This window comes from Hibiscus syriacus, unplaced genomic scaffold (assembly GCF_006381635.1).
Source record: "Hibiscus syriacus cultivar Baekdansim isolate YM2019G1 unplaced genomic scaffold, ASM638163v2 tig00111835_pilon, whole genome shotgun sequence".
Taxonomy (NCBI): domain Eukaryota; kingdom Viridiplantae; phylum Streptophyta; class Magnoliopsida; order Malvales; family Malvaceae; genus Hibiscus; species Hibiscus syriacus.
In genome coordinates, this window is record NW_024063193.1 from 1,831,568 (window position 1) to 1,858,708 (window position 27,141).

At 33.7% G+C, this 27,141-nt stretch overlaps 1 protein-coding gene across 2 annotated transcripts; it reads right to left on the reverse strand.

Moving 5' to 3' along the window:
* Positions 1-707: 707 nt before the first annotated feature.
* Positions 708-26,682, reverse strand: LOC120171761 (MADS-box transcription factor ANR1-like). Of its 2 annotated transcripts, XM_039179413.1 has the most exons (6): positions 26,516-26,682; positions 26,123-26,350; positions 21,581-21,659; positions 16,377-16,438; positions 853-952; positions 708-755 (listed from the first exon to the last, which is right to left on the reverse strand). In XM_039179413.1, exons 2-6 carry the CDS (start codon positions 26,302-26,304, stop codon positions 708-710), a joined length of 471 nt encoding a protein of 156 aa, XP_039035344.1. In that variant the 5' UTR covers positions 26,305-26,350; positions 26,516-26,682. The 2 variants fall into 2 exon arrangements, with proteins under 2 accessions (XP_039035344.1, XP_039035346.1); XM_039179415.1 differs by lacking the exon at positions 708-755 and having other exon boundaries at positions 847-952; positions 26,516-26,680.
* Between the last annotated feature and the right edge of the window lie 459 nt (positions 26,683-27,141).

The window sequence follows — 27,141 nt, forward strand, 5'->3', positions numbered from 1 at the left end:
CCCTACAGTTTCTTTCATTAAATATTTAATATAATTATCTTTTTATGTGCTGAACATACTTTATCTAATTGCTGGAACACGAATACCACTGGTAAAACTTTGGTTTTTAACCACGGGATAGATGTTGAGATGGTACTGATGATGTCCATCCATAGTTGTCCGACCAGTTTGTTATTGCAGCTGTAATCTGATGGAAATATGAGAAGTTACTGTTACGATTGATATTTAAATAACACGTTTTCTTACTTGGCTTCTGTTTGCTGTAGCTTTTAAAAATGTGTTAAGCAGAAGAATTACACTAAGTTCATTGATTTTTCTGGTGCATCATTCTTAGGAGTTAGGGGTTGGCTTAATTGGAGATTAACAGGTGCATGCAGATCATATCCATTGTTGAAAGTGTAAGTTGTGTGGGGGATTCTGCTAGCTTCATTTGCTTGCGCAGTTCCATAAACCTAAGACCCAAAAATTATCAGTTATAACTCATATTTCATGGGACTTATGGCATACTGGTAATTTTATCAGTTATAAATTATCTAATCTAGTACCTTTTTAAGTTCGGTATTTTCCTGGCGCATGAGGTCTAACTTCTTATGCAGCTGTAGACTCTCCTGATGAATGAGGTGTCCCTGCAATTCAATAAATGAATGTTACCCAACCAGAAAACATAAAAAATGTAAACCTGAATAAAATTGCAGCAAAAGTTTCTATTAAACCTTGTGGTTTAGCTCTTTGATTTCGCCGGATAAAATTTGATCCTACAAGCAAAAATTATAATAGGAGTAATTGCATAAATGTAATCATTTGATCTTGAATATTATTGGTAAAAATTTCATCCAATTCTAGTTGTCATACCTTTTTCATGCGGACACCTTTCAAACTTGTTTCAAGTTGGTTTTCCAGGTTTTGTAGTTCGTTCAAGCTTAAGCCAGATAGTTCTTCTCCCATCAATTGCCTGCAACCCATCAGAGTGGAATGTTATGTATGCTATTCCTTGTCACATGGTATGGAAAATCTCATTATGTCATGTTTTAAAAAGTTCCTATTAACCATCAAGACTTTCTTGTTAGGAACATAACTATGAAGAGTTTTTTAAGTGATCTTTAGCATTTCTAATATCATGTTATACATGCAATGCATATATATACTAACATTTCTTGAAACCCCATGGCAAGAGTAGATTTGCTTTTTTATTTTATGCTATCTAGTTGATGAAATTTCCTTGTTTCAATGGTTTGTTTGTTTTCAAATCATATGTGAGATTTGTATTATAGGGTCCGAAATCGTTCAGGCTTTTTAATTATCTGATGGAAGAATAGGGTTTTCAGGAAATAATGGAATCAACACTGGAAGAGATGAAAAAATATAAGAGGAGAAGGAGAATTGTAAACATGCTAAATGAATCGAAGAGAGTATTAAAAGTTGGACGAATAATAGAAATTTCTTGTTGTCGGGAATGATTTTAGAGCTAGAGAAGTTTATTTTTTATATGGAGGCAACTATCCAACAGGGGTTAAATTCAATATCGTGGGATGCTATTGTGAAGGCAAAGAAGGAATTGTGGGATTTGTAAAAAAAGAGGAATTAATTTAGTTCCAAAAGTCACATGCGAAGTGGATTTCAGATGGGGATCGAAATTTCAGATATTTTCATCAGTGTGCTAGGGTGAAGGTAAACGCCCTGAAGGTTCTTAAAGTAAATGGCGAATGGGTTTCAGACCCAGATCAGATTAAGTTTAGTGTTTTCGATTTTTTCAAGGAGGCCTATAATAAGAAGCCAACAGTGGGAGTGAAAAAATGGACCTAGAGTTTTGCCAGATTATCGGAAACGTAAAGTTATCTGTTTGAGAGGAATTTTTCCGAGGAAGAAATTTGGGAGGCAAATGCATCTTCGGATAGCATTAAAGCACCTGGACCAGATGGACTAAATATGGGTTTTTTAAGAGATTTTGGCTAGTTTTGAAGGATGAAATCTTAATGTTTTTCTCGATTTTTTATTCAGGTAAGAGGTGAGAGAAAGGAGTGAATCATTCATTTATATCATTGATCCCTAAGAAATTGAATCTGGAGAGTTTAGAAGATTATCGGCCTATTAGTTTGGTTGGTGGTCTTTACAAAATTTGGTCGAAAGTTTTTTCAAGAAGATTGATGACTTGTATTGATTCTCTTATAGGTCTTGTTCAATTTGCATTTGTACCAGGGAGCCAGTTTCTTGACTGCTCCTTTATAGCAAATGAGGTGATTGATTTCTGGAGAAAAAAAGGGCTAAAAGGTGTTGATTTTAAAGTGGATTTTAAAAGAGCTTACGATTCAATAGACTAGTCAATCTTGTTGAAGGTTATGGAGTATATGGTGTTTGGGCAGCGGTGGCATTCTTGGATTTTAAAATATTTATCTTTAGCTTCCATTTCCATTTTGGTTAGCGGCTCTTCGACTGAAAAAATTTAAAATTTCTAGGGGTTACGCCAAGGTTGTTTGTTATCACCATTGTTGTTTAATTTAGTGGGTGAGATGTTAAGCTTGTTGTTGTCTAAGGCGGTTAAGATGGGCCTTTGCAGTGGGTTTCAGATCAGCAGCCCTAATAAGTCGTTCTCGCCATCTCATTCGCAGTTTTTGGATGACCTATTAATTTTTAGTGGTGTTTCAGAAGGGCAGCTGAAGAATGTGATGAGGGGATTGATTATTTTTTATTTGCGTTCGGGACTTCAATTAAATTTGTCTAAGATAAGAATTTTCGGTATAATGTTGATGAAACCTACATCAAATAGTGGGTGATTTTGATTGGATGTTCGGTTGGAGTATTTCCAACATAGTATCTTGGACATTCCCTTAGTTCAACGAAAAATTTGGTTACTTTGTGGGAATTAATAATCCAAAGATGTTACCAGAAATTGGCGGGTTGGAAAGCAAATACTCTTTCTCTTGCAGGGAGGGTTGTGTTGGTGAAGTCGGTTTAAGCGCTTTTCTAATTTATTTTATGTCGATGTTTAGAATGTTGAATAAGGTTATGAGGAAACTGAATTATATTCTGGCAAACTTCTTATGAGGGATTATCTAAGAAAAATCGTATCCATTAGGTTAAATGGCTGACTGTGTGTAGACCTAGAGTTCAAAGGGGTTGGGTCTCATTAATTTAAACCTTATGAATAGGGCTCTCATGAGGAAGTGGGCATGGAAGTTTGCTACGGAAAAAGAGTATTGGTAGAAGAATTTTGGTGTGTTGCAAGTATAAATTGGATAATGAAACCATTTTTATGGATAATGTGATATCCTATAAGTCATCTTGGATTTGGAGGAGAGTTGGTAGTAACTGTTGGGCGAATGATGCTTTTTATCACTGTTTTTGGAATCATTTTCAAATATTAGTCGAAAATGGGAATGATATTTTGTTTTGATATGAAAGTTAGATTTTCAATGTCCCTCTTAGGTTGAAGTTTCCTTGGTTGTTTTCTCTTTCCGTTAATAAAGAAGGAAAAATCTTTGAGTTTGGATTTTTTAATGCAGGGGGCTGGTGCTGGTATATTCAACTGAGAAGGAATTTATTGGACTGGGAAATCGAGCAGTGGGTTGAGCTTTTGTCGTTATTAAGTAATGCTAGTATTCAAAATAATGTGAATGATCAATGTGTGTGGACGAGGAATGAGGAGGGTGTTTATTCGGTCAAATCATGCGTCAAATTACTATCATGAGGTCTGTTGTGGATTCAATTTGGTCGAGGTTGGTTTGGATCAGTTATTCTCCCCTAAGAGTGGAGGCGTTTATGTGGCAGGTTTTGCATCAAAAATTGGCTATTTGAACTTATCAAGTTTGGTTTAAGTGGGATAGATAACATTTTATGTCCTCTTTGTGGTTTGCATCAAGGGACAGTTTTTCATCTGTTTTTTCTTGTTCTATTGCGTGGGGCTTATAGGCGAGTTTCTTAAGGTTGTGGAATCTAACCTCGGTCCTTCCAGATAATCCTAATACCTTCTTATCGGGAAGCTTAGTTCCTGAGTTTATAATTTGGAATTTTATTCCGGGAGCTGTCTTGTGGTTAGTATAGAAGTGTTGAGACCAATTGGTTTTCAAGAAAGGAAGTCTTAATCTTACACATTTATTCTTTATTTCTAGATATAAAGTGGTTGTGTGGTTTTTAACAAAATTTCCTAATTTTTCAGTTCTCTTAGATTGCCTTGCTGGTGACCCAAAGTTGGTTGATTGAAGTAATTCATCCATGAAGGTAAGCTCCTCATCAGCCTCGTGGAGTCCCCTACCCCCAGGTTTCTTCAAAATTAATGTGGATGGGGCAGTGAAAAGTGATTGGAAAAGTAGTGGAATTAGTGGAATCCTTAAAGATGACGAAAACAAGCTGTTGGATTCCTTCTCGGCATCTACTGGTCCAAGTTCGTCTATTTTAGCCGAGTTGAAGGCCATTCAAGTTGGTTTATCTATGTTTGTGGAGTCAGAGTGGTGTGGAAAGGGTCGATTAATTATATAGACTTATTCTGCAATTGCAGTGAAGTGGATTAAGACACCAGGAATGTGCCCTGTCATGTTTTCCCAACTAGTTAAGGAAATTGTCAGTGTTGTATTGGAGCATAATGTTATTATTAAGTTTGTAAAAATGGTTGTGAATTGAGAGGCTGATAGCTTGACCAAGTCGGGTATAGGGTAATTTTTTTGTAACTTTTTGTTTGGATGATGTGTTTATATAGAGGATTGAGGCTAAGTTGGTGGGTGATATATGTAATATCCTGCTATTGTATGAGGTGTATTTTTTTTGGCAATAAAAATTTGAGGCACATTTTCCTCCTAATGTTCGTTGTGGTACTTATGTAGCGTGACAGTTATGAAGGGGGTATTTAACGAGGCTCGTTTCTATTAAAAAAGGCTTTTCCCTTATTTCATGTTCTCAATCTTACAACCAAAATCTTCGGTTGCAAAGTTTTTGTCCATAATCACCAACCAAATCAGTTCAAACTTGATCCTCGAGCTCACATTTGTTCTTTCATTGTATATTCTCCAACACAAGGAGGCTATAAGTGTTATTCACCTACCTTACGCCGAATGTTTATCTCTCAGGATGTCACCTTTTTTTAAGAATGAACCATATTTTGCAGCAACTCATCTTCAGGGAAGACTCAATGAAGATGAGACCCTTAACACCCTCCTCATTGTGCCTCCTGATCTTACCACCACTATCACCAACAAGCCTACAAATCAAGGAGTCATTGTAGTTCCAGATTTAGACACAGGTTCCCCTATGCAACAAGAAATAAGCATGATCAATGATCAATATCCCCTTAATCCAAAGAGACAACAATAACAAGCTCCAGAACTGCGGACTTATTCTCGACGACGTCATTCTCCTGAAACCGAGACAGCAGTGCCAATTTCATCCCCAATCGAGGACTATTCTAAAACAGAAGTCTCACCTCTATCGACATCCATCTACCTTCTAATTGCAATTCGAAAGGGCAAAAGAAGTTGCACTCAACACCCTATTTCCCGGTTTATGTCCTATGGAAACTTATCTAAGTCTTATAAAGCCTTTGTGTCTAATGTTGCATCTTCATTGTTTATGTGGATGATATAATATTAACAGGGGATGATTCAAGCGAAACAAAATTGAAAGTCTAAAAGAATTTCTTAGTGTTGAATTTGAACTTAAGGACTTGGGGAACCTTAAGTACTTCCTTGGAATGGAAGTAGCAAGGTATAAAACGGGTATTTCCATCTCCCAAAGAAAGTATATTCTTGATATATTGTCTGAAGTTGGGTTGTTAAGGTGTAAACCAGCCGAAATTCCTATGGAATTTAATCTTAAATTGGGAACTGACAGAGATGGAGAAGAAGTCAAAAGGGGAGATATCAATGACTGGTAGGAAGACTCATCTACCTATCTCACACCCTTCCAAACATAGCCTTTGGTGTGAGTGTTATCAACTAGTACATGCGTGCCCCAAGAGAGAAGGACCTAGAAGCTACTTATAGATTTTTAAAGTATCTAAAGGGGACCCCTGGTAAAGGCCTACACTTCAGGAAAACTACCAATCGAAGTGTAGAAATTTATAGTGATGCAGACTGGGCAAGGTCTGTTAATGACATACGTTCTACAAATGGTTACTGTAGCTATGTGTGGGGGTAATCTTGTGACATGGAGAAGCAAAAAGCAATATGTTGTAGCAGGAAATAGCGTAGAGACAGAGTATCGAGCACTATCCCATGGTATATGCGAAGGAATATGGATGCAACAACTAATGGGAGAACTAAAAGTGCTATACACTAGACCTATAAAGATGTATTGTGACAACCAAACAGCTGTCAGCATAGCTCATAACCCTGTTCACCACGATCGCACCAAACATGAAGAAATAGATCGCCACTTCATCAAGGAAAAAATTAACTCAGGAGAAGTGTGCATCATCTACCTTGTAATACCCCAAATATCGGGTCGATGACCATAATGAAAGAATTTAAAAGTTTTAGGATTTAATTTGAATAAATGGTAAAGTACAAGAAATGAATTAGGAAATTTAGTTAAGACTAATTTTTAAAAATGAAAGAATGAAAGGGCATTTTGGTTCTTTAGGAGGAAATGTATTTAAAAGTTTATTTATTAGGGATATTTAAGAAGGGGAAAAGAGGTAAGTGGATAAGTTATCTTCTTCTTCTCCTTTACTCGTCTCGTGCTCCCCCCCCTTAGCCAAAGGTAAGTTTTACTCAAGTTGGTTTTTCCTTAGTTTATGGGCTAGTTTTGAAACCTTAAGTGATATAGAGGCTTAAGGAAAGTTCAAGGATGATTAAAACTAAGTGGTTAGTAAATTATTTGAGATTTAAGAAAATTGGTTTTTTGAGTGATATATTCAAATATGAGTTTTTATTGAAGTTTACAAGTAAATTTGACTTGTTAAAGAAATAAATGAGAGATTACAAGCATTGGTTGTGATTAAAAATATGTATGAAAAAATAGTGTGATTCTTGGGTTGGAGTGTTCTTTGAAGATTTTATATGTTATAGGAAGATTAATGAAAGAAAGTTAGTTGGGTTTAGTAAATATGAGTTTAATGGTATTATAGGAGGTAAAAGTAAGAAATTTAAAAGAAATTTGGGTAAAAATTGAAATGAAAAATGGAAAATCTATGTAAGGGTATCGGTACTGGAAGAACAGTACCGATACTATTGGTTTAAATTTGACGAAATTCGATGAACAATATCAATACTAATGCAAGTATCGATACTGTTGTGGGTATCGATACTAAGAGGAATGTATCGATACTATAGCTTCCAGAATGCAAAAATGGTATCGATATTGAAAGGGGTATTGGTACCATAGTATATAAGTATCGATATCATAGTAGGGGTACCGATACTGTTGAGCCTGGAATTTTAAGATAGAATGAATTTTAATAGAAATTGAAAATAATAATACTTTTTAAGTATTATTAAAAGAATAAATGTTAGAAAGTATACTAACAATTATATGGTATGTGTAATAATGAATGCTTGTGTAGATCGTAACCAAGCTCCAGAGACAAGCAAGAAAAAGGGCAAAGATAAAGTTGTCGAATAGTTGGACATCCTTAAAGCATACTAGTGAGGCATATCAAGTGAGTGCATTTATTGTACTTATATGAGATGAGGAAGACTCGCGATGAGTCAACCTCGAAGGTTTTGTTCAATATATGTGTTATAGTATTTTGATATATTTTCATATGGGAATGATATTATGAATAAGTTTTAAAGTATGAACTGCTCTAAAATGAATAGATGAATGATGATGATGTTCAATGATTATCGATGTTGTAGAAATAAATGCTTAAATCCGTGAATTTGACTTAAAAGGCCATTGTATGTGCATGGAGAGTTATACGTGCATTTCAACATACTTTGTATATGATAGTGTCGATCGATTTTGTTTAATGCATAACCGTGCATTTTCGGCATAAAATGTGTCACCCATGATATTCATAATGAGGTGAATTACCATTTCGACATACTTCGTGTATGAAAGTTATCGATCAATTTTGCTTAATGCATAACAGTTCTTTTTCGGTATAAAAGGTGCCACCAATGGTATTCATAATGAGGTGAATTACCATTTCGGCACTTCGATGCAATGCATGTATCTTGCATTCTCAGTTGTCATACAATGGGAAAAATAAAATATAATTGGAAAAATACATATAAAAGAAATTTGGTTTAACTTAGATGTTTTTTAAATGATTCTTATGAAGTATATGATTTATTTCGTATTTTGATAGTCATGATATACTTGTGTATAAATTTCAGTTCCTTTACATTATTATGTCTCACTAAGTAAATACTTAGCATGTGGTGATTTCACATGTAGGAAATAGCAAAGACTAGCAGAGTAAGGAGTGCAGCAGAGATCATCATCCAAGGTTGACTCATCAGTAACTATAGGACATTTATATTTTCTTTAGATAATTAGATGGCATGTATTTGAATTTAAGAAATGGCTCTAGAATGTATTAAGGTTATAATTTTGTATCATATTACAACAAATGTTTTATTTTATATTAAATTGTTTTGTTTTCGAAAGAAAATTTTATGGGTGTACAGAAACATATACGGGAAATGGGTGTTACATTTATTGGTGTCATTAGAGTGTGATTGATGTTACTCCTTACTGACTTGAGTGTTATTATGTATTTCCTATTAGATGTCAGAATCTTCAAACTCAAGAAGAGTGGGAGAATAAGAAATTAGAGAAGGATCGAGTAGCGAAAGTTATGAGGCTAATAGTGAGCAGTCGATTCCATCTGAAAATGCTAGTGCACCTGCACATTAGGATATGTCGGTGCCTGAGTTTGGAGCTTTCATGCAAGCTCTCGATGCCATTTTGACTCAGTTTCAACCTCCTTCGCCTCCCTCTGCTTCTCCAGCATCGCGGATGTTGATCCCAAAAGAGCTAAAGAGTTTAGGAGCTCCTGAGTTCCAGGGAGAAGAGGATGAAGTTCCTATGGAGGCTGACTTATGACTAAATGATGTTACGGTAATGCTTGAAAGTCTTCACTGCTCGGATCTAAAAAAGCTGGGTGGAATTGTATCTTTACTTCAGGGATCAGGTCGAGTATGGTGGTCAAATACTACGATGTATGCACCACCAAAGCAAGTGACCTGGCAGTTCTTTTAGGAGGAATTTAAGAACAAGTATGTTGGTGAGCAGTTTAGACGGGCGATGCTGTTAAAGTTTCTTAATTTGAAACAAGGTGATCGAGCAGAACATGAGTACGAGGCTGAGTACAACAAGCTGAGCCGTTTTGCTACTGAGGTAGTTCCCAATGACAAGGCTCGACGTGATTGGTTCATTGAAGGTTTAAGGTCAAAGTTGAAAGAGATGAAGTTGTCTTTAAACTTGCCTAGCTTGCAAGAAGTTATAAACCGAGCTAAGGCTATTGAAAGAACTCAAGATGAGACTCTAGCAGTTGAACAGAGTATGCAAACGGGGAAAAGAGTTGGAATGTCTACAATTCCCCATCATGCTAAGAGAGGCAAGGGCTCAAGTTCCAGATATACTAATAGAGCTGGTTCTGCTGCAGCTTCGCAGAAAACTAAACAATCCTAGTCTTTTGTTGCTAGCTCGGGTAGAGTATTTGGGGAGAGAACTCCATGTCAGACATGTGGTAAATTTCACCGTGGAGTATGCAGATTTCTCAATAGAGCTTGTTTCTAGTGTGGTGAAATTGGTCACTATGCCCGAAACTGCCCTAAGAAATCCGGGGATAATTTAGCATAATTTGAGATCTGTGGCAGCTTCTAATAAGAGCAGAGGTAGAGGTAAATCCAGAGGACAGTTTGAGTCAATGTCGCTACAAGAGACTCGGGGAGTAGCCATGATTTACAACATTAAGACTAATGAGGATCGGAATGACCCGGAGATCTTGACAGGTGCATTCCATCTTTTTGATTAACTTGCGTTTGTTTTGGTTTACCCTAGTTCTACACACTCTTATATTAGTACAAAGTTGATTATAACTAGAGGAATTCCTTTAGAACCAATTGTTAGTGAGATGATAGCGGTAAACCCTATGAGCCATAGTGCGAGAGTAACTCGGGTATGTAAGAAATGTCCGATAAAGATTCAAGGGGTTGTATTCCCGGCAAACTTGATGGAGTTGCCCTTTAACGAGTTTGAAATCATTTTGGGCATGGATTGGTTGTCACCACATCATTAATGGGTTGATTGTCGCAAGAAGCGATTATTTTTTAAGGATGCGGTAGGCTCCGAAATAATAGTGATCGACGAAAAAGCGAAATCACCATTCAACGTAATGTCAGCCATGACTACAAAGAAAATGATGTCAAACAGGTGTATAGCTTTTCTAGCTAACGTGATAGACACTCGAGTATTAGAAGTGAGATTAGATGATATTCCCATGGTTAGGGAGATTCTGGATGTTTTTCCCGAGGAGTTACCAGGATTACCTCCTGATCACGAGGTGGAATTCCAGATTGAGGTTTACCCGGGTTCTGAACCTATTTCTATGGCTCCATATTGAATGGCTCCAACGGAGTTAAGAGAATTAAAGGTCCAATTGCAGGAGCTATTTGATAAGGGATTTGTCAGACTTAGTGTTTCTCCTTAAGGAGTACCTGTATTTTTTGTGGAAAAGAATGACGGGTCCATGCGATTATGCATCGACTATCGTCAGTTAAATAAAGTGACCATAAAGAATAAGTATCCTCTGCCGAGGATTGATGATATGTTCGATCAATTGAAAGGTGAAACAGTGTTCTCTAAGATAGATCCGAGGTCGGGGTACCACCAATTAAAGATAAAAGATGAGGATATTTCAAACACAGCTTTTCGGACTCAGTATGAACATTACGAATTTTTGGTAATGCCATTTGGTTTGACTAATGCTCCTATGGCATTTATAGACTTGATGAACCGAATATTTCAATATTACTTGGATCATTTTGTGGTGGTATTTATCGATGATATTTTGGTATATTCCAAGTCAAGAGAAGAGCATGATGCTCATCTTTGCATTGTTCTTTAGACTCTTCGAGAGAAGAAGCTGTATGCTAAATTTTCCAAGTATGAATTTTGGTTAGCTGAGATTTCTTTCCTTGGTCATATAGTCTCCGTAGAAGGCATCAGAGTAGATCTCAAGAAGATTTAAGCTATAGTGGATTAGCAACCCTTAAAGAATGTTTCTGAAATTCGGAGTTTCTTGGGACTTGCTAGTTATTATAGACGATTCGTAAAAAACTTCTCAATGTTAGCTTTGCCACTAATTAAGTTGTTACGAAAAGATGTGCCAAGACAGTAGACCCTAGTGCTTGTACAATCTGAGTCGGGTAAATACTATGTAGTCTTTAGTGATGCATCTCATAATGGGTTGGGATGTGTGCTTATGCAAGATGGAAAAGTCGGGGCTTATGCCTCAAGACAGTAGAAACTCATGAGAGAAATTACCCGACTCATAACTTGGAATTGGCGGCAATTGTGTTTGCTTTGAAAATTTGACGTCATTATTTGTACGGTGAGTGGTGCCATATTTATACAGATCACAAGAGTTTAAAGTATTTGTTGACTCAAAAAGAATTGAACCTGAGGCAGAGAAGATGGATCGATCTTTTATAATATTATGATGTAATCATCGATTATCATCCAGGAAAAGCTAATGTGGTAGTTGATGCACTTAGTCGAAAAACTTTTGCAGCTCTACGAGCTTTGGATGCACGTATGTCAGTAAAGGAAGACGACGCATTAATTGCTAAGCTTAAGCTAAAGCCGATGTTTTTGGATCGGATAAAAGAACACCAAGGATAAGATGGAGCATGTTTGACTAAAATTGCTCAAGTAGAAAAAGGTGAGGCTAAAGGCTTCGAAATGAGGACTAATGGACGTTTATATAATCGTGGAAGACTTTTCATTCCTGATAATGATGAACTAAAGAAAGATATTCTTTCTGAGACACATTATAGTCCTTTGACGATGCATCCAGGCGGGAATAAGATGTATCAGGATGTAAAGAGCCGTTATTGGTGGCCTGGCATGAAAAGAGTTGTATCATAGTTTCTTTCAAAATGTTTGACATGTCAGCAAGTGAAAGTTTAACATCAAGTGCCTTCTGGATTGCTACAACCGACATTCATTCCCGAGTGGAAATGAGAAAGAGTTGTAATGGATTTTGTTTCAGGGTTACCTTTGTCAACCGATGAAAAGGACTCAATATGGGTAATTATAGATATATTGACCAAGACAGCTCACTTTATTCTAGTTCGGGTGGATTAATCGATGGATAAATATGTGGAATTGTATATAAAAGAGATAGTTTGGCTGCATGGAGTGCTTATATCGATAGTGTCTGATCGAGACCCAAGGTTTACTTCAAGATTCTGGAAGTCTTTACACGAGGCTTTGGGTACTCGATTGAATTTCAGCACAACTTTTCATCCGCAAATAGATGGATAGTCAGAGTGAACAATTCAGGTATTGGAGGATATGCTAAGGGTATATTTGATTGAATTCAAATGATCATGGGAAAGGTATTTGCCTTTAGCAAAATTTACTTATAGTAATTGTTACCAATCGAGTATTAAGATGGCTCCGTATGAAGCCTTGTATGGGAGAAAATGCATAACACCTTTAAATTGGTTTGAATTAAAAGATCGAGACCTGGTTGGCCCCGATTTAATGGAAGAAATGGAAGATAAAGTGAAAGTTATCCAGGATAACATTAAGATAGCCTCGGATCGCCAAAAGTCTTATGCTGATCTAAAAAGAAAAAAGATTGAATTTCAAGGAGATAAAGTATTTCTAAAAGTATCGCCCTAGAAGAAAGTAGTACGGTTTGGGTGCAAAATAAAGTTGAGTACGAGATTCATTGGACTTTATGAGATTTTGAAAAGGGTCGGACCAATATCTTATTAGTTAGCTTTGCCTCCCGATATGGATAAGATCCATAATGTTTTTCACGTGTCGATGCTCAGAAAGTACTGAATAGATCCATCCCATATCATCACACTTGAAGAAATAGAGATTCGACTAGATTTAACTGACGAGGAAGAACCATTGCGGATCTTGGCTCGAGAAAGCAAAGAGCTGCGTAACAGGAAGATTCTTCTAGTTAAAATACTATGGCAAAACCATAAGGTAGAAGAATCTACTTGAGAAAAAAGGACATGAGGAAACAGTTTCCACACCTTTTCGTATCAAGTATTTCTTAAAATTCGAGGATGAATTTTCTTAAAGGGGGAGAATTGTAACAACCCAAATATTGGGTCGGTGACCATAATGAAAAAAATTAAAATTTAGAGGATTTAATTTGAATAAATGGTAAGTACAAGAAATGAATTAGGAAATTTGGTTAAGACTAATTTGTAAGAACGGAAGAATGAAAGAGCATTTTGGTCCTTTAGGGGAAAATGGATTTAAAAGTTTATTTATTAGGGATATTTAAGAAGAGGAAAAGAGGAAAGTGGATAAGTTATCTTCTTTTTTGCTCGTCCCGTGCTCTCCCCCATAGCCAAAGGTAAGTATTATTCAAATTGGTTTTTCCTTATTTTTATGGGCTAGTTTTGAAACCTTAAGTGATATAGAAGCTTAAGGAAAGTTCAACGATGATTAAAACTAAGTGATTAGTGAATTATTTGAGATTTAAGAAAAAGGGTTTTTGAGTGATATGTTGAAATATGAGTTTTTTATTGAAGTTTACAACTAAATTTGACTTGTCAAAGAAGTAATTGAGAGATTAGAAGCATTGGTTGTGATTAAAAATGTGTATGAAAAAGTAGTGTGATTCTTGGGTTTGAGTGTTCTTTGAAGATTTTAGATGTTATAGGAAGATTAATGAAAGAAAGTTAGTTGGGTTTAGTAAATATGAGTTTAATGGTATTATAGGAGGTAAAAGTAAGAAATTTAAAAGAAATTTGGGTAAAAATCGAAATGAAAAATGGAAAATCTATGTAAGGGTATCGGTACTGGAAGAACAATATCGATACTATTGGTTTAAATTTGACGGAATTCGATGAACAATATCAATACTAATGCAAGTATCGATACTGTTGTGGGTATCGATACTAAGAGGAATGTATCGATACTATAGCTTCCAAAATGCAAAAATGGTATCGATATTGAAAGGAGTATTGGTACCATAGTATATATAAGTATCGATATCATAGTAGGGGTATCGATACTGCCGAGCCTGGAATTTTAAGATATGATGAATTTTAATAGAAATTGAAAATAATAGTACTTTTTAAGTATTATTAAAAGAATAAATGTTAGAAAATATACTAACAATTGTATAATATGTGTAATAATGGATGCTTATGTAGATTGTAACCAAGCTCCAGAGTCGAGCAAGAAAAAGGGCAAAGATAAAGTTGTCGAATAGCTGGACATCCTTAAAGCATACTAGTGAGGCATATCGGGGGAGTTCATTTATTGTACTTATATGAGATGAGGAAGACTCGCGATGAGTCAACCTCAAAGGTTTTGTTAAATGTATGTGTTACAGTATTTTGATATATTTTCATATGGGAATGATATTATGAATAAGTTTTAGAGTATGAACTGCTCTAAAATGAATAGATGAATGTTGTTCAATGGTTATCGATGTTGCATAAATAAATGTTTAAATCCGTGGATTTGACTTAAAAGCCCATCATATGTGCATTGAGAGTTATAGGTGCATTTCGACATACTTTGTGTATGATAGTATTGATCAATTTTGTTTAATGCATAACGGTGCATTTTTCGGCATAAAAGGTGACACCCATTGTATTCATAATGAGGTGAATTATCATTTCGTCATACTTCGTGTATGAAAGTTATTGATCGATTTTGCTTAACGTATAAAGGTGCATTTTCGACATAAAAGGTGCCACCCATGGTATTCATAATGAGTTGAATTAGCATTTTGGTGCAACACATGTACCTTGCATTCTCAATTGTCATACAATGGGCAAAATAAAAGATAATTGGAAAAATACGGATAGATAAGTATGTTGGGCATACTAAAAAATAGTTTCGATGACTATATGAAAGAAATTTGGTTTAACTGAGATGGTTTCTAAATGATTCTAATGAAGTATACAATTTATTTCGTATTTTGATAGTCATGATATACTAGTGGTTAAATTTCAGTTCATTTACATTATTAAGTCTCACTAAGTAAATACTTAGTATGTGGTGATTTCACATGTAGGAAATAGCAAAGACTAGCAGAGTAGGGAGTGCAGCAGAGATCATCAATCCAAGGTTGACTCATCAGTAACTGTAGGACATTTATGTCTTCTTTTGATAATTAGATGGCATGTATTTGAATTTAAGAAAATGCTCTGGAATGTATTAAGGTTATAATTTTGTAATATGTTACAACAAATGTTTTATTTTATATTAAATTGTTTTGTTTTATTTTCGAAACAAAATTTTATGGGTTTACAAATAAGAAAAATGCTTTTAAAAGCCATGTGACACTTGTGACTTGTGTATGAAAACATATACGGGAAATGGGTGTTACATACCTACGTACCAAACAACAAGTTGAATACTTGCTAACTAAAAACTTAAGCAGAAACATATTCAAGGAGCTTATTGGCAAGCTGGGTTTGATAAATATCTACACTCCAGCTTGAGGGGGAGTGTTAGAATTCCTAAGATTAAGGACAGAATACTTACCTTAGTCATAGGAGTTATCTTGTATAGTAGGATCTAATCTTAGTCTCTAATTCTTAGGAAGTTGCTGATTTTTAGGGATTGTTTCCTTATTTGTACTTAGCTCTCCTTATAAAGGTTGTAAATTAATTAATAAAAAGCAACAATCTTCTTTTTAAGTTTGTTCAAAATATAACAGAAGTAAATGTTGAACCAATCGGTAATAAAGATAAAGGGTGAACCAATATAGAAAAGAATGTAGACAAATGACTTTGTGAAAGAAATGCCAAAGAAACAAAGGGGTTGTATCATAGTTTTCTTCTATATAATCAAAATAATTTGATGTAGATAATTTTTGAGTGAATAATTGTATGGTTATGTGTGTAGAAATTTTTTATTTGTTATTGAAAATTTAAAATTTTCATTATGTTTCCAAAATATAAAACCCATGTGGAACATTTGTAATTTAGTATATTGATGTAGATAACTTTATGTGTATATATATATATATATATTAGTTTGTCCCATTTGAACACAAATCTTGGGTCCATCCTTGTTCTTCCTTGTACTTTCCCCAACAAGATGGCAAACATGATCATAAAACTTAATTTAGGAAACAATGTATTTTATGCATTTGTTACTACAAAAAAATTTGAGGCAATTTTTTTGTAGTTTATTGAAGTCCCTAGACTTGTGCTTTAAATTTGCAAGTCTGAAGATTCTTAAAGAGTGCATTGGTGTGATGAAATGGAGGTTCTTAATACCTGTGGTATTCTTGTAAGTACTGGAGTTGTTGCCTCAAGCTTGCTACCTCCCTTTGCCAAAACTATCAAGTACAATAAGAGTCATAAGTAAAAATCATATTCTTGAATGTGAAGTATTGTATTTTTAAAATGATGTAAAAAGAGGTACATAGTAGAACTTGGTAGATTAGTCTTTATTCAATGACATTATAATGTTATCTACTTGTGAGTTACATGGATTTAATGTACCAACCCAAGTCATTTTGATGTTGAGTGCACATATTTTGCAATTAGAGTGCATATAAGTGATTTATTACTTAAACTGAAGCTATCTACAAGCTTAATTTAGCTTTTGACAAGTTTGAGCTAGATCCTTCTTTATTCACTTTTTTGCAATCTTAATATAAAGTTATGTCCTAATCTATCATCAATTGATTTTAGGTTGGATGCGTAACATTGTAGTGAACCTCATGTTGTTTTGTGTTGATCTTCTTTACCACATGTGAGGTTGATGGCCTTGGAGATGTTGTTCTTGAAGAGTTGTCTTGAGTGGTGTTACTATGCATATCTATCAAGTCATGGGTTTCTTGTGATCTTTTATTAAGGGCTAGTTCGCATATGCCATTAAGAACCAGATGTTTTTCAGATGAAAAGTGTTTTTCAAACCTACTTTTCAATCCAAACACAGAAAAAAAATTGGAGAAGTCTTTTTGGATATGAAATTATCAAAATACCCTTTATTGATTCTTCATCTTTCTCAATCAGTTGCACTTTCCAACATATTTATAAAATTGACGTTTTAACTTCCCATAGTAATTTTTGATAACAATGTCAAATATTTGAATTAAAAAATCTTATTTTTACACAATCCTTTTCAACTGCATAATACAAATTGTTTTATACAAGGTAGTTAACAAAACTTATGTCTCTCTGATGTCATGTTTCAGAGGAAGAAAAATAGATGGAAGGAAAAAAAATGGATGGTAATAGAAAAGAGGAGAAAAGCAAATTCAATTTATTTTTACTTCTTGCTATACGAAATTTTAGTAAAACCAATTGGTAATAGGTGAGGGGAGCTAACTTTAGTATTGGAACGCAAGTAACCTAGAACTAAAGAAATGTGGGATAACTTCGAACTAAAGAAATGTGGGATAACTTCACATACTTATTTTCTGTCGTGTTTTGTATTTCCATATGGAGGGAAAATGGTTGGTAGCGAATTTGATATCTAAAATTTTCATAAAATATTTTAATTTGCACTATCCCCTATAAAATAGGTTTCTAGCAATCTATCCATTCAACCCCTCTTCTTTTATTTCTCCATTTGAACTAACTGCATTTTTACTTTAGCTTAGTTCATAATAGTTTGTACCTTGTGCTTTCTTGAATATATGATATGTTCAATAGCTAGGAGTAAAGTAGGAAAGAACCAGAACTCTTAAATCCAATGGTTAAGACTTATAGTTGTTAAGCATCCAACCTAAAATCGGTTGGTAATAGGTGTCAGAAAACCTAATTCATTACAAATGTGTCTCGATTAACAAGAATATTTGCTATTTTTTAGCTCACCAATAGAGTTTGAACCTTTTATTGCTAATGTGCTATCCCTTGTTATCCCCAAAAAATTATTGCTATCCTTTTTCATCTCCCAGGCATAGTGGAAGTGTCCCACTTAATGAAGGCAATGTTTTCAAGTTATATTGCGTGAGTGAAGAGATGAAAGCACAATATGCATGTGTGTGCATGTAGATGGCTCGGTTTATGTACGAAACATTCAAAATTTTCTTTTGTTGAGCCATATGCGTGATTTCCTTATGATCCTAGTTTTGTTGCTGAGTACCCAAATATCGTGTTTCTTGCTAGTGAAGGAAAAGGTAATGAAAAAAAAACATGAAAAATAAAGTACATTAATAGAGAACTTTAGGTGGGCTTTTTTACTCCTATTGTTTTGCAAAAAAAGAGCTAGCCTATATGCATCTAGGTATGCACTTCATTAAATGCATCTTGCCTAAAGGAATCTATTATTCAATAGTATGGATAGGCACAATATTGACAACTCTATTAGAATGTAAAGGACTCGATACTCGAAACTTGAGTCGTAGGTGTTTTTACTCAACATGTAGTAAGGGCTCCTATATAAGTAAATGCAAATTGTTGGTTTTCCATTTGTCTTTCATTGCATTGGCTTCTTTCAAAGTAAGGGATATTATTCCATGCCATGGAGATTTGTTATTTTTTTCCTTCTTTTTCCCCTATTTATCTATTTATGAGAAAAACTGATCAAAAAGGTTGCTAGCATGTGTCACTTATGGAATGGATCTTGAGAAATAATATAGATGTTTACTTTCATGATATTTTATGTTAGGCAGTGAGGGATGTACCGAAGGGGACTAAGAGCACAAAATTGTTATGAATAGCTTATTGGAGACATCTTCATATGTTATTTGGAGGGAATTTATCTCTAAGAGGGTAAAAAGCCATTTGTCTTCATTAGTTATTGAAGTCACTCTTAACCCCTTTCTAGTTTCTATGCTCAAGTGTGTGATCAACCTTGGTGCATTTTATGGAGGAGAAAATATGTTCCTTTCATAATCTTTGCAGATATAGATGTATGATCTGGCTATATGTTTGTATTGTGATTTTTTGTCTATTTTTCATAGTTTTCAAGCTAGTGTTGAGTCTATGTTTGACATCTTCATATTGATGCCTTCTCCCTCATGTTTGTTATTTGCCCTCTTTAACAAGTTTTCTATTTGGTTTTCTTCTTGAATGTGAAAATTGACATGCATAAACATTTTATGCTCGAGAGTAAATCACTAAATCACCACGTACATGGGCTAGAAATCAATCCTATATGTTGGTTGGGCTAATTGTCCAATCACCTCCCAGTGTTCTTGGAAATACATTTTTTATGCAACACTCTGAACATCTGCTCCTTGGCTAGCAGAAACTTATCAAGGTTTTGTTATTGATCCACTGCACCATCTATTCCATACTCTTCTTTGAGTTTACTGCAATATTAGTTTGTCAACCATTTTAAAAGCAGATGTGAAAGAATATCGACCGATATGTCTATGCTATGTGTTTAGTCTTCCAATAAGCCTAAATCTTGCATTGTCCACAAAGATCATGATACCATGCCTGTTTCTCTATAAATGACGCTAATCTAAACAACCACTGATGTACTAAGTGTGTGAAAATGCAATTTTGTGTGTATACATCCATCTGACAAAATGAATATCATGCTGAGAAGTTGTTTGTGCCTTCACAAATTCAACTATTGATTGAATAAGATATGCTTGATCAAGTAACACTGAACCAGTAATTATAATGATTGCCTCTTGGAAGAGTGTACTAACCTACTTGAGGTAGCAAATGGTGGATATTGCTGAATGCATGATAGGATTGTTGCTTTAGAATATGAGCAGAGGGTGGCATCTTACAGTTAGGAAAGACGGTTGTTGGGCAGAAGAAGTAGCGATGGAGTCTTATTGATCATAAACCTGGAGATGCAGTGGAAAGAAAAGCAACTTTAAATTAGTCTGGAGGGAGGTTATGATTCTTGAATTGTAAAGTCACTTCTGAGAATATATGACCACTTATTCACTTAAGGATCCCAATGGGGAAAAGGATACAAGGTGCAATTTAAATAGAGGATAATTTACTTGAAGAATTTTTACTCTTGTAACACCTTCAATAGTTTGATAAAATCACTGTCTGCAACCTTAAAGTACTCGAGGCATCCATTTGGTGGTTTCTGTATTTTCTACTTTGACTTTAAATATTGGTGTGCAACAGATGTCTTGAAGATTTAAGTATGAATGTCTACTGCTGGCTCATTGCTGAAATTTCACTAAGTATGTGTTATTATCTTCTACTCGAAAAAAAAAGGTTATGGTTTCTTCTCATGCTATTCGGTAGAAAATAATGACTGCTGCGGTGGGAAGTCATTTCTATAGTAGACTTGATACTGTCATGGAGACTAAGTGAGCTTTCATGGTTTAGACTTGAAAAGCTTTTTTTCTGATGGTTTCTTGACAAGAAATACTATGATGGTTTTGCTTAAAGGAATATACTCAAGGATTTGGATGGATTTCATTTTTCAGTATGCTGTATAGAAGTCCTAAAAGCTGTGTGTTTAAGCTGAGATCTATGTGTAGATGAAGCTTGAGTTGTTTTTGTGGCATCATTTCTCCTCCTATCTCATAAGGATTGCTGTTGGGAGCAGGCTTTTCACTATTCACCATGACTGGCTTGGATACACTGTTCCATTTTTTTATACATCTATTGGTGTAAATGCTGGAATGCAGGCATTATTCTCCACGAGGTTTAATAGGAGCCCCATGAACCATTTATGCAATACATGTTGCTATCAGCTTACTTCCATCATCGAGTATGTGATGCTTTACTGGCTTTAGAAATTGATCTGCTAGCAATTTCCCGGCACCCTCTAATAGGAAGCTTAATTTGGAATTACTCTTTAATCTTTTTAGGTTAATTAAAACAAAATAGTTTTTGGTAGGTTTATGTTAAGTAGGATGCCTACTTAAATGGAATTAATTTTTTATGCCCTGCCTTGTTGCAAGCAGATTCTTATGCTCTATAATCGGGGATTCTTCTTATTCTTTGTGGCGGAGCAGCTACCTCTTCTTCTTACTTTTAGTGTGGTGTGATGCCAATTACTGACAGAGATCTTAAACTTTACATGAAGTAGGATTCATGATGTAATTTCCGTTGTCTGGCAGCACAATTTTCCATTTTATGATCCTCTATGGGGATCACTTGACAATAAACAAAGTAAAGCCAAATTCTTTCTCTGCTTCTCTTTCTTTCATATTACTCTTACTAAGAAATTTTGAGACCACACTTGGATTGACAAGAATGACAATCGACTACATGTAATGTCGCCTGCACCTTGTCACTGAGACTAAAAACTTCATCTTTCTGCTATTCACCAATGTTTCTTGAACCTTTCACAAAGTGGTTTACTATATGTCTGGTTTGATCATGTTTAGTTCTTCAGAAATAAGCAACCTTTATTCATGAGGTTATTCATGTACGCTTTTGCTAAATTAGTAAATCATATGCCTAAAAGGGCGCTTACTAAAAGGGACACAATGATATGAATGGTTGAGACTGGACTGAATATGTGAACCATTTGCTAACAATTTTCAAACGGGGGATATTTAGTGGAGTAAATTGAAAGCAGTTAATAGAAAATTTACCTGGACTTCGGAAGCAGGATTCATTGCTTGACGATGTTCCTCTTTTACCCTGTTGTAGCGTTCTATAACAGAGTTCATGCTGATGACATAATGAAGAGAAAAAATCAGTTCTCATTTATGTTCGGCATTTATAGTATAACAGTAATTTGTAAATACAAGGTGCGCATCTTTGAAAGGCAATAGCTCTAATTGGAAGGTGTAAATATGAAATAGAGAAAGGATCATAAGGAATTCCTTTCTGCGTTGTGCTTGATTAGTTGCGGCATTATCTTATCCTTGCAAAGAAGCAATCCCTCATCACTTATGGAATAAATAAATATTTTTTTGATAAATTCTAAATCTAATTTTAATTTTACCTAGAGGAGAGGGGAAAGAGAGACTCCAGGAAAAGGAAGTGGAATGAGAACTTATAACCTAAAAGAATAGGAGAATAAAAATGAGCAGCTTAGCCACCTGTTAGATATGCTTGCTCAGTAAATAAATATTTCTAACATGCTTGCTCAGTAAATATATATTTCTAACATGCTTGCTCAATAAATATATATTTCGAACGGAGTTAGTAATAAATTGATTTTTGAACGTCTATCATATAGTTCAGGTCATATCATCCCAATTTTCTATGTTTAAAGTCCTTAATCACCTTGTTTGAGAAAAAACTAAAAAAATATTAACTTTAAATGTAAAAAAAGAGATTAAGTATTTATAATTGATTTTTAAGAAAAAATATTGAATTTATATATATATATTAAAAAAATTCTTAACCTCTTTTTTGCAACCCAATTTTCTGTTAGTAAAATCAAACTAATGCAAATATTGACTATATTTTTGAAGGATTTACTATCTTAAAGAACACATCTTCCGTCTTTGTGGATTGCAAGTTGCATAACTTCCATAAACAATTATCTTTTGATTTTATGTTCAAATTTCGCCATTAGTATTTTAAAAATGCTTTATAACTTAAAGAAAGAGTAAAAATTGGGTGCAAATTTGCAGAAACAATGAGCAATAACCATCCAGTCGAATGAACCTCCTAGCATATTGGAACCATCAACAGCATAATCCATATTCGATGATGGACTGTCCTTTACATTCACAAGTTGAAAATTATTTTATAATCATTAATTTTAAAAATTATTATTGTGAGCAAGCATATTCAACCTGTTGGTCAAGTTACTCATATTTATTCTCTCGCATTCTCTTAAGTTGTATATTCTAGACTCAGTCAGAGTACCCATTAATTTCTCTAGAGTCCCCTTTCTTCTCTCCTATAAATAGGATTAAGATTAAAATTAGGACTTATAAATATCAAGGAGGCTTTTAAATGCCCCCAACTTCAATCATGCTGCAAAATTTTGTACGATCCAAATCTATATACGTATCCTTCAAATTAAATACAATATGCAAATACTTTTCCTATCATATTCCACTTAACTATTAAGATCAAGGTATAAGCTTCTTTAGCATCATCCAATAAAAACCCTTATATAAAAGAATGGAGAAAAGAATGTACGCAAGCATCAACTTCTCCAAGTCGGTAGAAAATGTGGAATTTAAACACCCCACCCAATTATACTTCCACTTTCTTAAGTTTCTTTGTTTTCTCATTTCCAACATATATGGATGGATACATGGATGTATGTGTATAGTCATCTAAATGTAATAGTAAGAATTGCTTTCATTGTTGGATTTCCTAAAATGTCCATAAAATTTGAAAAATTAACCTAATTGATTCAAACGATACCCCTTAAATGTAATATTTAGTAAGTGTGAAACTTGGAGTCACGTTAATTTACACAATGAAATCTTTTATTAAAAGAAAAAGTCTATAAACAATATTCTATGATTCGAACCTTTGTTTCATTCTTGTTTTTCTTTATTTACTCAACTGCTTCTCTTCAAATTAAGGGTAATTTCACAATGAAATTTCATTACAAATAACAGTCAAAATCTAACCATTTGTCTTACAACTTAAGAGAAAGCAAAGTACAAAAGAACAGGAAAAGTGCAGAAACACAATGAGCAAGAACCAAATTAATTAAAAGGTTTATTTGACTTATTTGCTTAATCTAAAAATGTTTGGATGTCTTAAAGTTAAATGATTGGCAACATAACTAATTATTTTGTTATAAAAATTAAAGAAATTTTTAAGAAACAATTAGAATAATAAAAATAAAGAACATAATGCCCTTTGGAGAAAAAAAATACCCAAAAGAATGAATCTGATCAAAAGCATATTGGAACCATCGACAGGATGTTCCATAAAATCTTTTATGTTCCATGATTATAAGAACAAAGTAAAAACTATTTTAAAGAATATGCATTAATTTCCTAAAATAAAAGAATGCATTACTTATAAATATCACGTGGTTAAATAATTTTGCCCGAAAGAATGTTTACTGTTTTTTTAAATACTCTCAACTCAATAATTATGCATGTTAGGGTGAGCGTTCAATCGAGTCGAGTCGAGTAAAAAATTTCGAGTTATTCGAGTTGATGAGTTCTATTTTATAACTCGGAGTTGACTTGAAATTTTTTCGAGTCGAGTCGAATTTTTGAGTTTGTGTTCAAATTTAATTTTCAATATTTATAATATTATGATATTATTAGATTTCAATTTAAACGGTTTTTCATGATCATATATATATATATACATATACATATATAACAATACATTCATGTGTGATTTTTGATAAAAAAAAATACAATACATGTATATTTCTTTCATATGTGAGATACATATATTATACAAAATTGAGGGACCCGACTCAAACTTAAAAATTCATCCACTAATTACTAAAAATTTTGAGTTATTAGAGTTGTAATTTACAACTCGATTTGAACTTGAAATTTTTTCAAGTCGAGTTTATGAAATTATAACTCAAAATCAATCAAGTTGAGTTTTTTCAAATCGAGTCGAAAAAATCGATTTTTCGAATTGAGTTGAGTTTTACTCACCCCTAATACATGCTACAAAATTTATACAATCCAACACAATAAGTATATATATCCTTCAAATTAAACACAATATACAAATGCCTTCTCTATAATTTTTCTCTTAACTACTATAACCAAGATAGATAGATATACATGAACTCTTTCCCATCATCTAAATCGTCACCCTTTTTTTCGGCTACTAATTACCTGGTTTAAAAGAATGGAGAAAAGTATGCTTCCATGCAATGCATTAACCTCTCCAAGCAATGAAAAATGGTGTAATTTATGCAAGAATACACTTACACATTCTTAATTTTCTTTGCATTCTCATCTTCATCCATCCAGCCATATATATATAATAGGGTTAAAAAAGCATGTTTCATTTATTAATATTTATAAATAATTAATTAATTAATACACATGACGGGTTTTTTACTCTATTTGTGGAGTTAAAAAGAACTCTACAATCAATTTTTCAGGTTAAAATGATACAATCCAATATATAAATATATGTATAGGTGCATGTATAGCCCTTGAAAAGAAATAGCAAATGTTTCCATGATGGGGAAATACTAAATACGAAAATAAGTCTAAGTACTCGAGATTTAATTTAATTGGTTCAAACAATCAACCTTAATGATAATAAGTAAAAACTGAGAGATATGAATCCTGGCTAGCATCAATTTCCAACTCCTTCCCATATTCTACGTGACCCCTTTTATACAAATAAATAAATCAAGTCTACAGATGATATTCTAAAATTCCAACATTTGATTCATTCTTCATACCATTTTTTCGTAGTCAATGAATGAAAAAAGTTAAACGAGGACCCAAAATAGCTTCTTTGCAGAAATGCATCAACTACAATAAACAGTTCAATTTTGCTTTTCAATCTTTCAATTGTCTAAAATTGTTAGTATGTATTTAGATTTGTAAAATACTCCAAGGATCACAGCTAAATAAGAGAAGAGAATAGAAGAGGGGAGTTTATTCCGTCAATGTTAATCGTATTTTTTCATTTCTTTTAAAAATATTCTTGTCTAAAATTGATGTGCAACACATATTCCAAATTATAATATGATTCTTTAAATATATGAAGGAAAAAAAACTTCATAATATTAAATATATCCATATCAAATAATTATCCCTATTGAGCACGTATCTTAGACCCAAAGAACATAAATTGTAACTTTTCCTACTTGTCATCATTAAAAGAAACTTGAATGGCTCTTAGATTTTCTTCATTATTTACATAATCTCAAACTTAATATTTGCATGCATGTTGACGCTAATGGAAGGGGGGGGGGGAAGTGGCAAACTCTACTCCATGTTAATTATTAACATTCTAAGAAAGGAAAAGGCGGAGAAAAAGACCCAAACATACGTTATATATACTTATTATTTATGTTTCATTGTAAATCTATACGGCCATCAGTTTTCAGATAACCAAAAAAAATGACTAAGAACTATAAACACATGTATAAGGGAAAAAATGAGATAAAAATATCAATCACTCATCAGATAACAAAATTATTGAATGAATAAATATGTAATAAACAAAAAACAGACCAAATATAAAAAAAATTAAAGAAAGAAATAGAAACTGACCTAGTGCTGGCATAATCATAAAGCTTGCCGGTGCTGGAAAATATGATTAATCCAACTTCAGCATCGCAAAGGATCGATAACTCTCTCGCTTTCTTCAGCAATCCATTTCTTCTCTTTGAGAAAGTCACTTGCCTGCTTGTCAAATTGTCGATTCTTCGAATCACTAGTTTTCCTCTTCCCATTGAAATCTTAGGGTTTTAACTGCCTAGATCTCCCCCGATTTCAGACCTAGAAAATTTCAAATCAATGTCCAATCAAAATACACATAACTGTATGCTAAGAACAACGAAATTAATCGAAAAACAAAAGGTAAAAAATGAAACAAAATAAGATTTCGAGCAGGAAAAAAAAGATTTAGCCACCTACGGATCATATATAGAGACAAAAGCTTACTTGTTTTAAAGCTAATTAGGAAGAAACGCAAGTTTTTTTCGTGTTCTTTTCCTTTTGGAAGAGAAAACTTTCGGGACAGAAAAAAAAAATGAACTGATTGAAAGAGGAAATTGTATTTATGCTCTAAATGGAAAAGCTGTAAGAGGTTTTCAAACATCACATGAAAATCCTCCTTTTAGCGCTTGAGCCCGAAACCGCTTAGCGGTTTCATTTTGTACCTCACTTCTCCTACTCTCGCGAATAAATGGATGACTTCAATACTCGCTTTACTGGAGCGGCATTTGTCGCGGTGAATCAAACCGAAGGACTTCTATTATAAAAGTGCTGTTAAATTTTTAAATACTTTTTAAAAATTAATTTGAAAATATATTTTAAAAATATTTTTTAAATATTTATAATAACTACATACTTTATAAAAATATATAAAATTTAAAATGATTTCTATCTAAAAATTTAACACAATAAGATATAAATTTTTTAAAACTCATAATAAAGTATTAATTATATAAATATTTTTAATAATAATATAAATCTATAAATTATAAAAATAAGGATGAGTCTATCACAATCGACAAACACCGATGAACACCACTAATGATGAGCGTCATTAATTTAATTTGTAAAAA

Bases quoted from the DNA above. Each gene is read 5' to 3' on its own strand.
- LOC120171761 (XM_039179413.1), bottom strand. From the start codon at position 26,304: ATGGGAAGAGGAAAACTAGTGATTCGAAGAATCGACAATTTGACAAGC. The intron at 21,660-26,122 runs GTCAGTTTCTAT...TTATGTCATCAG, and splicing joins TATGATTATGCCAGCACTAG to CATGAACTCTGTTATAGAAC. The intron at 16,439-21,580 runs GTAAATTTTCTA...TGTACTTGATAG, and splicing joins ATCCTGCTTCCGAAGTCCAG to TTTTGGCAAAGGGAGGTAGC.